This window comes from Haliotis rubra, unplaced genomic scaffold, assembly GCF_003918875.1.
Source record: "Haliotis rubra isolate DU_JTF1 unplaced genomic scaffold, ASM391887v1 Scf197, whole genome shotgun sequence".
In the NCBI taxonomy this organism is placed as follows: domain Eukaryota; kingdom Metazoa; phylum Mollusca; class Gastropoda; order Lepetellida; family Haliotidae; genus Haliotis; species Haliotis rubra.
Window position 1 is genome coordinate 429,516 of NW_025765969.1, and position 13,508 is coordinate 443,023.

The 13,508-nt window shown below is 39.1% G+C and overlaps 1 protein-coding gene across 8 annotated transcripts in view; it reads right to left on the reverse strand.

Moving 5' to 3' along the window:
* Positions 1-13,508, reverse strand: part of LOC124274985 — a 99,182-nt gene that overhangs the window by 26,331 nt on the left and 59,343 nt on the right. The window contains exon 2 of one of the 8 annotated variants that reach the window (XM_046710372.1): positions 11,966-12,597. The exons of the other annotated variants lie outside the window; for them this stretch is intronic. Within the exon in view, the coding sequence (XP_046566328.1) occupies positions 12,502-12,597 (96 nt within the window). The 3' untranslated portion in view covers positions 11,966-12,501. Of the gene's footprint in view, positions 1-11,965; positions 12,598-13,508 lie in introns of those variants that run through there. 8 annotated transcript variants of the gene reach the window in all.

Consider the following 13,508-nt stretch of genomic DNA (forward strand, 5'->3'; position numbering starts at 1 on the left):
GCGACCAACCATTGCAATACTATTGCAATAGATTTTTCTCTCCTTGAATTGTCTCATTTGAAGTCATTTCCCAAATGAATGTATAGTTTATAGGAAATAAAAACAAGCTGACGTAGTTTCAGTCTCTTTTAATAACTGACAAGAAACTTGAAACCCAGATCAAGATTGTTTAAGAGGTAACAGGTGTGGATATATAACTCTAAATCAAAGTGAAAGAATCCGGTACTTCCTGCATTTTGCGCTGCGCATTTATCAACAGAAGTCAATTACTAAACTATCGATAGTCACACATACTATTGATGCATCGATAGTTTTTCGTTTCTACCATTGATTAATTGCTATCGGAGACTCAACAATTGCAATCCATCGATAGTTCGATGCATCGTTACAGCCCTAATTACTAGTGGTTGTCCGATTAATTGAAATAATCGAAGACTGGTCGCAATGACTAAACGACCAAGTAATTTTTCTCATAATCGAACACAAACAATTCTGGAACACTGGTTTGCTTTAACAATATTTTTCACCAGGTGGTTTTGTCTCCTACTTTTCATAAGCACTACAAGCTCGTTCCAAGTCAGGATTGGATTTATCTTAAAGGCTTAGTTGTAATGAACCAATTATTAATTATGAGATGTTAACCAATTCCCGACAAAACTACATTGTAATTACTGATTTTAACTGATTAAAGTTGGTAACTACCAGAAAATACTGAAACCAAAATTAGCCTTAGTACTTTTGGGGTCATTGTGAACACCCATACATTCTGATCACATTAGCTTACTGCAGTGGAGTTGTGTCAAGTTTGTTCGCAATATGCAAAAAACAGTTTTGGATTAGTGTCAAGTCTGTTTGCAATATGCAAACACCAGTGTTAGTTTAGCTGTCTCACAAGGCCTATAACATTAGCTCTATGAATATGCAATATGTCTGGGACGAGTTACCCTAGTACCTGAGTCGGGAAATATTTTTCACAACCTGGGTCCTGAATTATAAACCTATCTCCGATTTTGTCTGTAGTAAAGTAGGTTCCCTCCAGAATCAGGTAGATCTCGGCTGTGACTTTGCACTGATAATTTCTAAACCTAGGTTTTGAATTACAAGTTTAGAAACCTCATATCAGGTTAAATTTCGACCATTTCGTAACCTAGGTTATGATTGATACAACTTTGTTTTGCTAAACAATCACTGATTGTAAAATATCACATTATTGAAAACTTCCAATATATAGTGGCGATAACTGGTTTCGAACCCGCAACCCTTCGCTCTCCAGCTTGGCGGTTTTATCCACTAGGCTACGAAGGATCGCTGTGAGGAATGAGAGTGTTTGTCAGTATGAATCATGTATTCCTTACAAGACAGGTACTGCGGGCAGCGCACGTGCAGGACACGGGTAGCGCAGGCAGACCACATGCATTGCGCATGCGAGGCAAGGTGTTGGCTGCCAATCACATCCCAGTTGACACAGGCTGTTCCATCATTTGTGGGCTCTTCCATCAATGTTGTTCTGATCAGTACAGGTACACAAAACATTTGCACAAACTGAACATAATACATATTTGTGTTTTACATTCATGACGGTTCAGTGAAAACACTTCTCCTTGGCTTGGTAGTAAATGTAAACCCTTGGAGTCGGGAAAACAGCCTCCTCGATATAAACACTATATTGAGTCATTCTCAAAAGTTGCAGCTATTTGGTGTACAAAAGACAACATAATTGAAATACAAAATTAATTTAAAAATTGAGCCCTTGGGAAGTCCTTAATCCCGTAGGCCCATTGTGTATACTACTACTGAGGTGCATGCAACATTTGATGAAAATCGGTTGAATAGTTTCTGAAATATTGACTTTTAAGTGAGCATGGGATCGGTCGGGAAAAGGCAAAATGTCCAACTTTTTGTCGTAATTAAGTCTTAATTAATCTAATGAAGTCATCGAGAGTGTTCCCAATGCTGTTATGCTATGACGTAACCATCTGCTGAGATGCATGCAAAATTTCACGAAAATCGGTCAAATAGTTTAGGAAATAATCACTTTTTAGTGAGCATTGGGTCGGTCTAGCGAAAGGCTAACAATCCAACGTTTTGTCGTACTTGTTATATATTATCGAGGCGAGAGGTGTTTTTAGCTGAATGAAACGCAGGTCTCAGAAGTCATCACCTCGCTACCGTCTCGGGGGTTGCTTTGAGCAAGCGCCGTGGACGGGTATAAGTGTGTGTGTGCGTGTGTGTTTCTGCTCGGCTATAATGATGCACGGCCGGCTGACTAGCGAGGCTACAGATGTCTGAAAGTGAATGAAACGCATCTCTCAGCAGTTCCTCCCCGGTCGTCGTTTGGCTGCCATCTCGGAAGCATTGAGCGAGCACTGTGAGCCAGTCGCAGTGTGTGTGTCTCGACTCGGCTTGTACAGCCGACCGCCTGGCTGGCTGGCTGGCTGGTTACGTTATGTTGATTTCTGCAAAATCATACCGCAGCTCTCAGCAGTTTCCCCGGGTGCACTTTACGTGCACTTTTCGGACGTGCACTTTAAACCCATGAAATGTATGTTGTCGAAAAGGAAAATGTTGGTGAGCGATATCGTGTCTTCCACGGTCTTTGCGTAGGGACGTAAGCCACGAGAAGCGTTCCGTTGTTCACGACTTTCGTCAGGTAGTGATCTTTGTTGTCAGTGAAAACATGGGGAGAGTCATGGTCGGAGATCGCTATGTTGGCGCATTTTCTAACGCGTGTTCCTGGACCTTGAGACTCCGTCATTGTCGTATGTGCAGCGTCACGCTGAGATATCCTATACTTACGGGATCGTGTTTAATGTCATACCACCAGCTTAAAGTTCAGTTCCACACTGTACTACCTGCATTTGGTTTTCTGAGTTGTTGTCAAAATATCACAGTTACAATTTCCATGAGAAAGGGAATTAACTCTAAATAAAGCTGTACTTTGTACTCGGGTCGGGTAATGCTACCTTGCATACCTGGGTCCAAAACTTCAACATGTCCCAGCCCTACAATATGTACCAGTACTTTAATTCTGGGGAGGATGCATTCTGTTTACAGAAACCTCCTGGCATAATCTCAATATGATAATACCCAACTGTCCTTAAAGTACAGTCAAATCCCGATGAGTCGAATCTCTGGGGACCAAGTAATAAATTCGACTTATCGATGTATTCGAGACATTGGTATGTCTATGAGGGTAGAAAAAAGATGATCCAGTCCTAATTCCTCCGCCTAAGCATTTGTTTTATCTAATGATTTCCCTATCACTAATTGGGGCACCTTATCAGTTCCAGTCTGATTAGCACAGACAGTGATTTCCGTAAAATCACTAATCTGCCTTTGAACTCACCGTCACAAAGGTGGAAAGGTGTGAGCCGTGCTGGTTTGTTAATTGGATCAGTTAGCTACACCAATCAACTTCTCATTGACTGACTTCGGCTTATGTATACAAGATTGCTGTTGTTTGAATCTGATGGGACCAAATTTCCTTCTCGAGTCATCGTGTGTATTTATGAGACGAATTCGTGTAACCGGTATTCAAATGATGACAACTATAACAGGGAATGGTCGGGACCGACAGGTACTTCGAGTTATGCATAATATTCGAGACACCGGCATTCGACTCATCGGGATTTGACTGTATTATACATATATATTTCAAGGCTTCTGAACATTTTGATCAATTTAGACAATTTTCAGTCTGAATACATGTAGCTTATAAAACTCTTCTTGAAGTTTGTATGTTCATTAATCACATTTATGGAAATTGAATTCAAAAGGGTGTCTGCTATTCTCTTAGGAGCCTCAAGCATTTGTTCTCTGACAGTGAGTGAGTGACTTTGGCTTAAAGCCTCTTTTCATAGTGTCCCAGTGATATCACAGGATTCTGGCATAACCAGGGGAGGCAACTCTGTATGCATGCATGTTGATAGTGTTACTGAACGAACATCATGAATACACATACCAGTAATAACATACTTATGCAGATTTTAAGACTTCATACTGACTGACAGACTGACTGAGTTTGGTTTTACGCCGCTTTTAGCAATATTCCAGCAACATCACGGCGGGGGACACCAGAAATGGGCTTCACACATTGTACCGATGTGGGGATTCGAACCCGGGTCTTCGGCGTGACGAGCCAACGCTTTAACCACTAGGCTACCCCACCGCCCCTAAGACTTCAGAACTCATGAAACAGACTCTATTAAGTTTGAAAAATGTGCAAGTATGTGCGAAAAAGTAAGCAGGCCTTTCACTGCCATTTCACTAAAGCTTCCACTCCATGTACTTTCAGTTGTCACTAATCATGACCTGTAAATCCTTTATCTTAATCAAGATAACTCATAAAGGTTCAACAACTGTCCAGTCCCAAGATTGCACAAGTGAGTTTATGAATGATGCAACCTCCTTTCACTATGACCTCAAAGATGACCTTGACCTATAATTTTAGCAACAGAAATATTTCTGATCACAGAATGTGTCAAGATTCATGTAAATATGAGGTTTCATGCCTCTACTACCATGTGGCATAAGTCTACAGTAGGAAATCCAGTAATTTCAAAAGTCTTTGCAACATATATTCAAGAGAAAGGATGAAATGAACATTTTACACAATGACCTCAAGATGACCTTGACATTCAACAAGAACGCAACTGATAAGGCAGGATGTATTCAGAAACATGTAAGGTTTCTACCTGTAAAGGAATAAGTGCCTCAGAAACTGAAAATGTCATAAAACTAAAACATTAATTAAATCTGAAAAAATATGACTTAAAAGTACAAAAAATATGTCACAGACCTTCTGTACAAGCAACATGTGGAACTGTTTCATTGTAGAATCAGTAGGGGAAGGATGTTTAACATGTGAGCGCAGCCTCTTGAATTTTGAACATATAGTCTGATTTCCTGAAGCCAGGAATATGGAGATGAGAAACTGAGTGAGTGAGTTTAGTTTTACGCCGCACTCAGCAATATTCCAGCTATATGGTGGCGGTCTGTAAATAATCGAGTCGGGACCAGACAATTCAGTGATCAACAGCATGAGCATCGTCATTGGGAAGTCAGCAAGCCTGACCACCCGATCCCGTCAGTCGCCTCTTACAACAAGCATGGGTTACTGAAGATCAATATTCTAACCCGGATCTTCACGGGTAGGAGATGAGAAACACTTGGTACAGATATGTTGTATAGTTTCAAGGGGGAACATTTCTGTGGTAAGGGACAGGTGGAGTGATGACACACAGAAGTCATCGGTTCCAGATTGCGCAGATCGATGCACATGTTGTTGATCACTGGATTGTCTGGTCCAGACTCGATTATTTACAGACCGCCGCCATATAGCTGGAATATTGCTGAGTGCTACGTAAAACTAAACTCACTCAGATAGCTATTGTCGATTACTCAAGAAAATATAATAGAAAAGATAATTATTTCATATTAGATAATACGTTCTCATAAATAGATTATAATATCTTACCTCTCATAAATGTAAGTATCAGAAGTGAAGCATCTTCTACATGGATGTAAGTACATGTATCATCTACATAGATGACCGTATCTTCTATCTACATAATAGTATCATCTATAACATGTTATATTTGGGATTACACTTTCTTAGTAAAGTACATATTCTTGTACTTTTGTTTGGTTGAGTCCCATCCAGGATTCGAACCCACACATATTAGGCAGCTGACTGTGTGCTGGCGATTAGGTGCCTGACTCTGAGGGTGTGAGTTCGAATCCCGGATGGGACTCAACCCAACAAAAGTACAAGAATCTGCACTTCACTAAGAAAGTGTAATCCCAAATATAACATATGTTACATTTGACCACATTCTAATGGCATTGTGTATTCATAGTATCATCTATGTTGATGATTATTTGTTCATGGACTGTGGCACTAAAAATAAAAATGGGAGTCATTGTGACTCACAATATTTATTTTGGGGAGTCATTTTCAATATTTGGGAGTCATGAAAATTTTAATATGTTCTTTGTGTTTATCATTCTGAGTATGTAACTATGTATGTCACACCACCAAATGAAACTACAGCATTGTTCAATTCAAACAGCCAGGATTACTGTCTCCTCTGAGTTCTCTGGAACAATCTGACAGCTCTGTAAAAGTATCATCGAACAATATCATTTTTTTGCATTTCAAATTGATTTTATTAAACTGAATTGTGAGGGCCACCTATAAAACTTGCATCAAGCTTGACTCGTATGATAGTATTTTGAGAGTCATTAACAAAATTGTTGCGTCAAATACACAGGAATCACACGTCATGTAAAACCCTGCTATATCCACATAGCTTCTGTCCAATCTGAGCATTTCCTTAAACCAGGCCTTGTTACAATGCTACCCGGACAGAATACACAAGATTGTTTCACTCGTTAAATGTGCTCATTGGTTTCTCCAACATAGTAAACATGCAAGACGTGCATCAGTTCTGGCATTCACTATAGTCTGCTTGCAGTGAAAACGTACCGATGAATTTAACTATAAACAAAAAAGTAAATCAAGTTAAGTGAAATTAAGATTGTGAATCCTCATAATTTTACCTTGCCAAATGAACATTTAAATCTCAGAATTTTTTTCAACTTAGGATAAAAGTTGTTTAACAAACGATCATAGTTTCAAATCGCTATTATTGGTTTGTATTACAAGGGGGTGAGCGCAGTAGATGGAACAGTGAAACAAAAGCACGTGCGGTACGTGATGAGCGTTAACTTAAACCAACACTACTTGTTCTCGATGTTTCATTTAAAGTGCAAACCCCCTTGTAATACAAACCAATAATAGCGATTTGGTTAAACAACTTGTATCCTAAGTTGAATAAAATTCTGAGATTTGAATGTTCAATTGGCAAGGTAAAGTTATGAGGATTTGCAATCTTAATTTCACTTTATTCGATTTACCTTTTTGTTTAGAGTGAATTCATCGGTATCGTTTTCACTGCAAACAGACTATACACGCTGTGACATAACTGGAATGACATTCCGAACCAAATTAAACCCAGTTCACAGGCACTCCTAAAACAATGTGAGCCCTGAAATATCCTCATTAAACCACAACCTTGTTGTCTTTGCCAGTGCATTACCTAACTGAATTGTTCTGTACACTGAAGGTATGAGAGCACTGATAGCTAGTCATTAAAATTACTCTCTCTCGATCCAGGTAATGTTTGATCATAATAGGGCCGACCACATGGGCATTGTATATTCAGGTGACTGATAAACATGCTTGGGTTGGGCTAGCATGTTTTGTATACTTGTCCCAGGAAAGTGTATTGAAATATTCAACTTCCAGTATCTAAACATCAGTCAAATTATTTAGCTGACAAATAATTTGCAATCAATAATCATGGATTTGTCTCAGATTCTTATCCAAGTTCCTCATGCAGGCAAACAGAGGCAAAACTGAAAACTTTGTTCAGTAGTGAGGTGTCATATGTAGCTAATTAGCAATTCTTCTTGTAGCTTAGGTGTGTAACATGTAGCTAATTAGCAATTCTTTCTGTAGCTTAGGTGTGTAACATGTAGCTAATTAGCAATTCTTCCTGTACCTTAGCAGGTGTGTAATATATAGCTAATTAGCAATTCTTCCTTGTAGCTTAGGTGTGTAACATGTAGCTAATTAGCAATTCTTTCTGTAGCTTAGGTGTGTAACATGTAGCTAATTAGCAATTCTTCCTGTACCTTAGTAGGTGTGTAACATGTAGCTAATTAGCAATTCTTCCTGTACCTTAGCAGGTGTGTAATATGTAGCTAATTAGCAATTCTTCCTGTACCTTAGTAGGTGTGTAACATGTAGCTAATTAGCAATTCTTTCTGTAGCTTAGGTGTGTAACATGTAGCTAATTAGCAATTCTTCCTGTACCTTAGTAGGTGTGTAACATGTAGCTAATTAGCAATTCTTCCTGTACCTTAGTAGGTGTGTAACATGTAGCTAATTAGCAATTCTTCCTGTACCTTAGTAGGTGTGTAACATGTAGCTAATTAGCAATTCTTCCTGTACCTTAGTAGGTGTGTAACATGTAGCTAATTAGCAATTCTTCCTGTACCTTAGTAGGTGTGTAACATGTAGCTAATTAGCAATTCTTCCTGTACCTTAGTAGGTGTGTAACATGTAGCTAATTAGCAATTCTTCCTGTAGCTTAGTAGGTGTGTAACATGTAGCTAATTAGCAATTCTTCCTGTACCTTAGTAGGTGTGTAACATGTAGCTAATTAGCAATTCTTCCTGTAGCCAAGTATCCGTGTTACATGTAGCTTAGTATCTACGTTACATGTAGCCAAGTATCCATGTTACATGTAGCTTAGTATCTACGTTACATGTAGCCAAGTATCCATGTTACATGTAGCCAAGTATCCATGTTACATGTAGCCAAGTATCCATGTTACATGTTGTCAAGTATCCATGTTACATGTAGCCAAGGATCCATGTTACATGTAGCCAAGTATCCATGTTACATGTAGCCAAGTATCCATGTTACATGTAGCCAAGTATCCATGTTACATGTAGCCAAGTATCCATGTTACATGTAGCCAAGTATCCATGTTACATGTTGCCAAGTATCCATGTTACATGTAGCCAAGTATCCATGTTACATGTAGCCAAGTATCCATGTTACATGTAGCTTAGTATCTACGTTACATGTAGCCAAGTATCCATGTTACATGCTGCCAAGTATCCATGTTACATGTAGCCAAGTATCCATGTTACATGTAGCCAAGTATCCATGTTACATGCAGCCAAGTATCCATGTTACATATAGCCAAGCATCCATGTTACATGTAGCCAAGTATCCATGTTACATGTAGCCAAGTATCCATGTTACATGCAGCCAAGTATCCATGTTACATATAGCCAAGCATCCATGTTACATGTAGCCAAGTATCCATGTTACATGTAGCCAAGTATCCATGTTACATGTTGCCGATCAGCTATGTGTACTGTTCAGTGATATACAAATCAAGGCAGTTATAGGTGTTCTAAAAATCACTTTTATGACCATAAACAGAATAAATTACACAAAAATTGTAAAATAATCATTATGCATACATGTATGACACATCATTAGCAACCACTGTTAATTTTGAATATCAGGGCAATGTTGCCATCACTCATTGAACTCTACAATTACAAAGTCTCCTCACAAAAACATGAAAAAACAGATACACAGACAGACTGGCATGTGGTCCTTGAAGTCATCCAAAATACAACAACTAAAATAACAAACTAAAAACTCCTAATGCTGAAGTTTGTGGAATGTCGCCCACTATAGTCTGTTTGCATTGAAAACGTACCGATGAATTTCAATTTAAACAAAAAAGTAAATCAAATAAAGTGAAATTAAGATTGCGAATCCTCATGATTTTACCTTGCCAATTAAACTTTTAAATCTCATAATTTTATTCAACTTAGGATAAAAGTTGTTTAACAAACCATCATCGTTTCAAATCGCTATTGATTTACTTTTTTGTTTGGTGAAATTAATCGGTACGTTTTCACTGCAAACAGACTATAGATGGGACCATCATCATCATCTGATTGGCTCGGATGTGGTAAAAACCAGATTCCTGCTGTCAGATAACTTACAACCTGGTTATATAAAACATCCATTTCCTCACAGAAATCTTCAGTTTCCTGTCTGTCCATTGAGACAATTCCTACCTCACAAGAGACACTTTTCCTGTCTGACTCGTGATACACTTCCTGTTTGACTGTCAGATATTTCCTGAGTGTCTAATAACATACTTCCTGTCCTTTGAAAATGCTTTCTTTGAACAACTAAATGATTGCTCTTCTGATCAGTACTGTCAAGTAAACACTTCCTGTCTGGCTAGTAATACATTTGCCTTTGTTGTAACTACCAAATGACTATTTCTGATCCAAACAGATCAACATGACCCTATCTGTCCAGAACAGATTTTATATGTACTCTCCAAAAAATGAAACCCGTAAGTATTTACGATATTTTCATAATAAATCTTGTGAAAGGATCAGGAGGGCACTGCCTCAAAACATCAGCCCAGGATCGTTTTATCGAGGGGTCGGTTAAACAAGACACTCACTGTGACTCAATCCCTGGTTTATGTGCCCTGTCTCCTGCACAAACCAGTGACATCTATGTTGAACCTGCTGGAAACCCAGCAACAAAACCTCAAGTTGATGTTATGTTGCTTAACATCATCAACTTAAGTGGCGGTAGTGATGTTGATTATATTTTCAGTGGCTTATCCAATATTGGTGTTGTGTTTGCTTCAGTAAAGAATCCTGTCTCCCGCTTCACTGATGCTTCATTTATATGTTGTTGAACACCACATTAAGCAATTTCCCAGCTAGATGACAGTGGTCAGTGACCAATTGATTCTGGACCAGACAATCCAATGACTGACATAATGAGCACCAGACACAGTCTTGCAGGCTTCTCGGTTCGATGGGAGGGGCATGTTGTGCAGTTATTCGGCCAATAGCAGACACACATAATACCAGACTTTACAACATACCAATTAACCAGCATATGCAAAGACTTCTGTTTTTATCTTTTTGTGAAAGACCACACTTTCAAAGCAATCCAAAGGTAAATGACAACAGGCTGTAAATAATGTCTTCACCAGACATACAGAGTAACCTGCATGGAGACTTCTCTGTTCATCTTCAATGTGGCACTACTTTGTAATGTTCCAGTGTCAGTAATGCCCCAGTGCTGTAGTAGTCACAGAATGATTCTCTTGTAAACCATGAATGTTTCCTTTTATAGTCTGTTTGCAGTGAAAACGTACCGATGAATTTCACTTTAAACAAAAAAGTAAATCAAATAAAGTGAAATTAAGACTGCGAGTCCTCATAATTTTGCCTTGCCAACTGAACATTTAAATATCAGAATTGTATTCATTGTAGGACAAAAGTTGTTTAACAAACGATCATACATTCAAATCGCTGTTATTTGTTTGTATTACAAGGGGGCAAGAGCAATTGTTGGAACAGTGAAACAAATGCACGTGCGGTTCGTGATAAGCGTTAACTTAGACCAACTCTACTTGTTCTCGGTGTTTCATTTAATGTGCATACACCCTTGTAATACAAACTAACAATAGCGATTTGAAACTATGATCGTTTGTTAAACAACTTTTATCCTAAGTTGAATAAAATTCTGAGATTTAAATGTTCAGTTGGCAAGGTAAAATTATGAGGATTCGCAATCTTAATTTCATCTTATTCGATATACTTTTTTGTTTAAACTGACATTCATCGGTACGTTTTCAATGCAAACAGACTATAGTGCAGTACAATACAGCACCCTAATACCACAACATTCTAATGCCAATATCTGGACATTACTGTAAACCATTCACATCAGACCTCAGTGACTCTTTTGCAGTCCAAACAACAGGCATCTGCAAGCGATGGACAAAGATCCTTGCACGCTGACATAAAATGGAAGATTTGTTGACTTATAGCTTGCAAGTTTCTGAACTCTTTACTTTGGAGACTTGCCTGAATACTGACATCCATTACAACCAACCCAAGATTTTAGTCTATGGCACATCCATTCGATTTTCACACTGACATATCTGCTACATATGAATGACAAGTGTTTATGGATGAACAACTTCTGATATACCATACACTTCTTCCTATGAAGCCACAGACCGTTCTGACTTACAGAACTTTCTACACCGACAGCATACCTGTCAACTCTCACGCATTTGGCGTGAGTCTCACGCTTTATTGAACAATGTCACGCTCTCACGCCTCCAAATGATAATCTCACGCATATCTGGTAGCCAAAAATAATTTCTAAATTAATACGCATTTTCGTTCGTTTTTACGTAAAGTTGAACATTGAAAGAACGCCTGAATGAAAGAAGTACTAAAACGATGTTTATGCGAATGATTCGGCTTATTATTATTTATTAGCATGCATCTTTTAGTGTCAAAATAATGCCACCAGAAGGCTCCAAATGCTCCTGAAAATCACTAAACTTCATTTTTGGGGGCGGGGGTCTTCGCCCCCCAGAGACCCCCCACCAGGGCATTGCCCTCAACATGACCCCGGCTGGACCCTGGCTTATTTTTTTCAGTCTCACTCCAAACCATCTTTAGGGGTTGACAGCTCTGCGACAGTCAAATGTCCCATTATCATGAATTAGGGCATTTCTATTTGATTTTCAGCCAGACATATCTGGTACACCATACACTTCTTCCTATGAAGCCACAGTCCGTTCCGAGATTTGTACGACTTTCCACAGCGGCAGTCAAACGTCACATTATCGTGAATGGTGGCGTAGTGGTTCTGCATGGCACGCATACTGAGGAAGGACTTGTCACATAGGGGACAGGCCACTTTCTCTACAGCCCCACCCACCAAGTCCGCGAACCCTCCAGGGCCAGACAAAGGCGTCCTGCCCTGCCCTGCTCCCATATACCTCGTAACATCAACCAGGGCAGGGAAGAAGGAGGGTTGAGTGGTGGGGTCTTTCAGCAGGGCAAAGTTCAAGGCTGAACCTCTGAGAGCCAGGTGATGTTTATTGTCATTTTGTTCATACAGAGAGCTAGCTGCCGAACTGAAGCCAACTGAACTCTGTTGACCTGAAATTAACAAGAGTTCACGGTTGAGTCCATGTTTCATATTGGCGAGACAATTAGCATTCCAAACGGGGAAACAAAAAGCCAAAAAAGGTAACAAAAAATATTAAAATAAATGGCAGCTGTTACAAAAAAATCTTTGACATGACATTTAATAATGCATTTTGAGTTTAGATTGAAGGCGTAGTGATTTTTTGCCGAATATGGGTCAAATGTGTGACCTTGACCCTGACCAACACTGAGGGACCATCAAGACCAACTCAGCTGTATTGAGTTCTGATTGAAGGTGTAATGATTTGTTTCCGAACATGGGTCAAACATATATGGCCTTGACCTTGACCCTGACCAACACTGAGGGACCATCATGACCAACTCGGCTCTATTGAGTTCTGATTGAAGGTGTAATGATTTGTTTCTGAATATGGGTCAAACATATGTGGCCTTGACCTTGACCTTGACAAACACTGATGGACCATCAACACCAACTCAGCTTCATGAACATCTGGTGTCACTGTTGTACAATATGTAAGATTTATAACAATCTATGTTATCATGATTATTTGGAATTCTGTGGCAGACATCATCAGACAATGGAGCTGGAATAATCACAAATCTCTCACTGTCAGATCCCCAACACAGTTTTAATCATTACTCACTCACTAAAGTAGTTTCAGGACTGATCACGAAGAAAACACTGCGGCTTTGTTCTCCAAACATTGTATCACTGGGGATGACACGTGATGGTGAAACAGTCAACCACCAGGAAAAAATTGTCAAAGAAACTGTTATGTTACGCCTGAACCTCATGAAAAATAATCCACATAAGCTTATTTCAACACAAATAAAAGGTCTGATGTACAGGCTTTCCTGGATCAACTTATTTCAACATAAGCATCATCGTGTTATCACCTGAT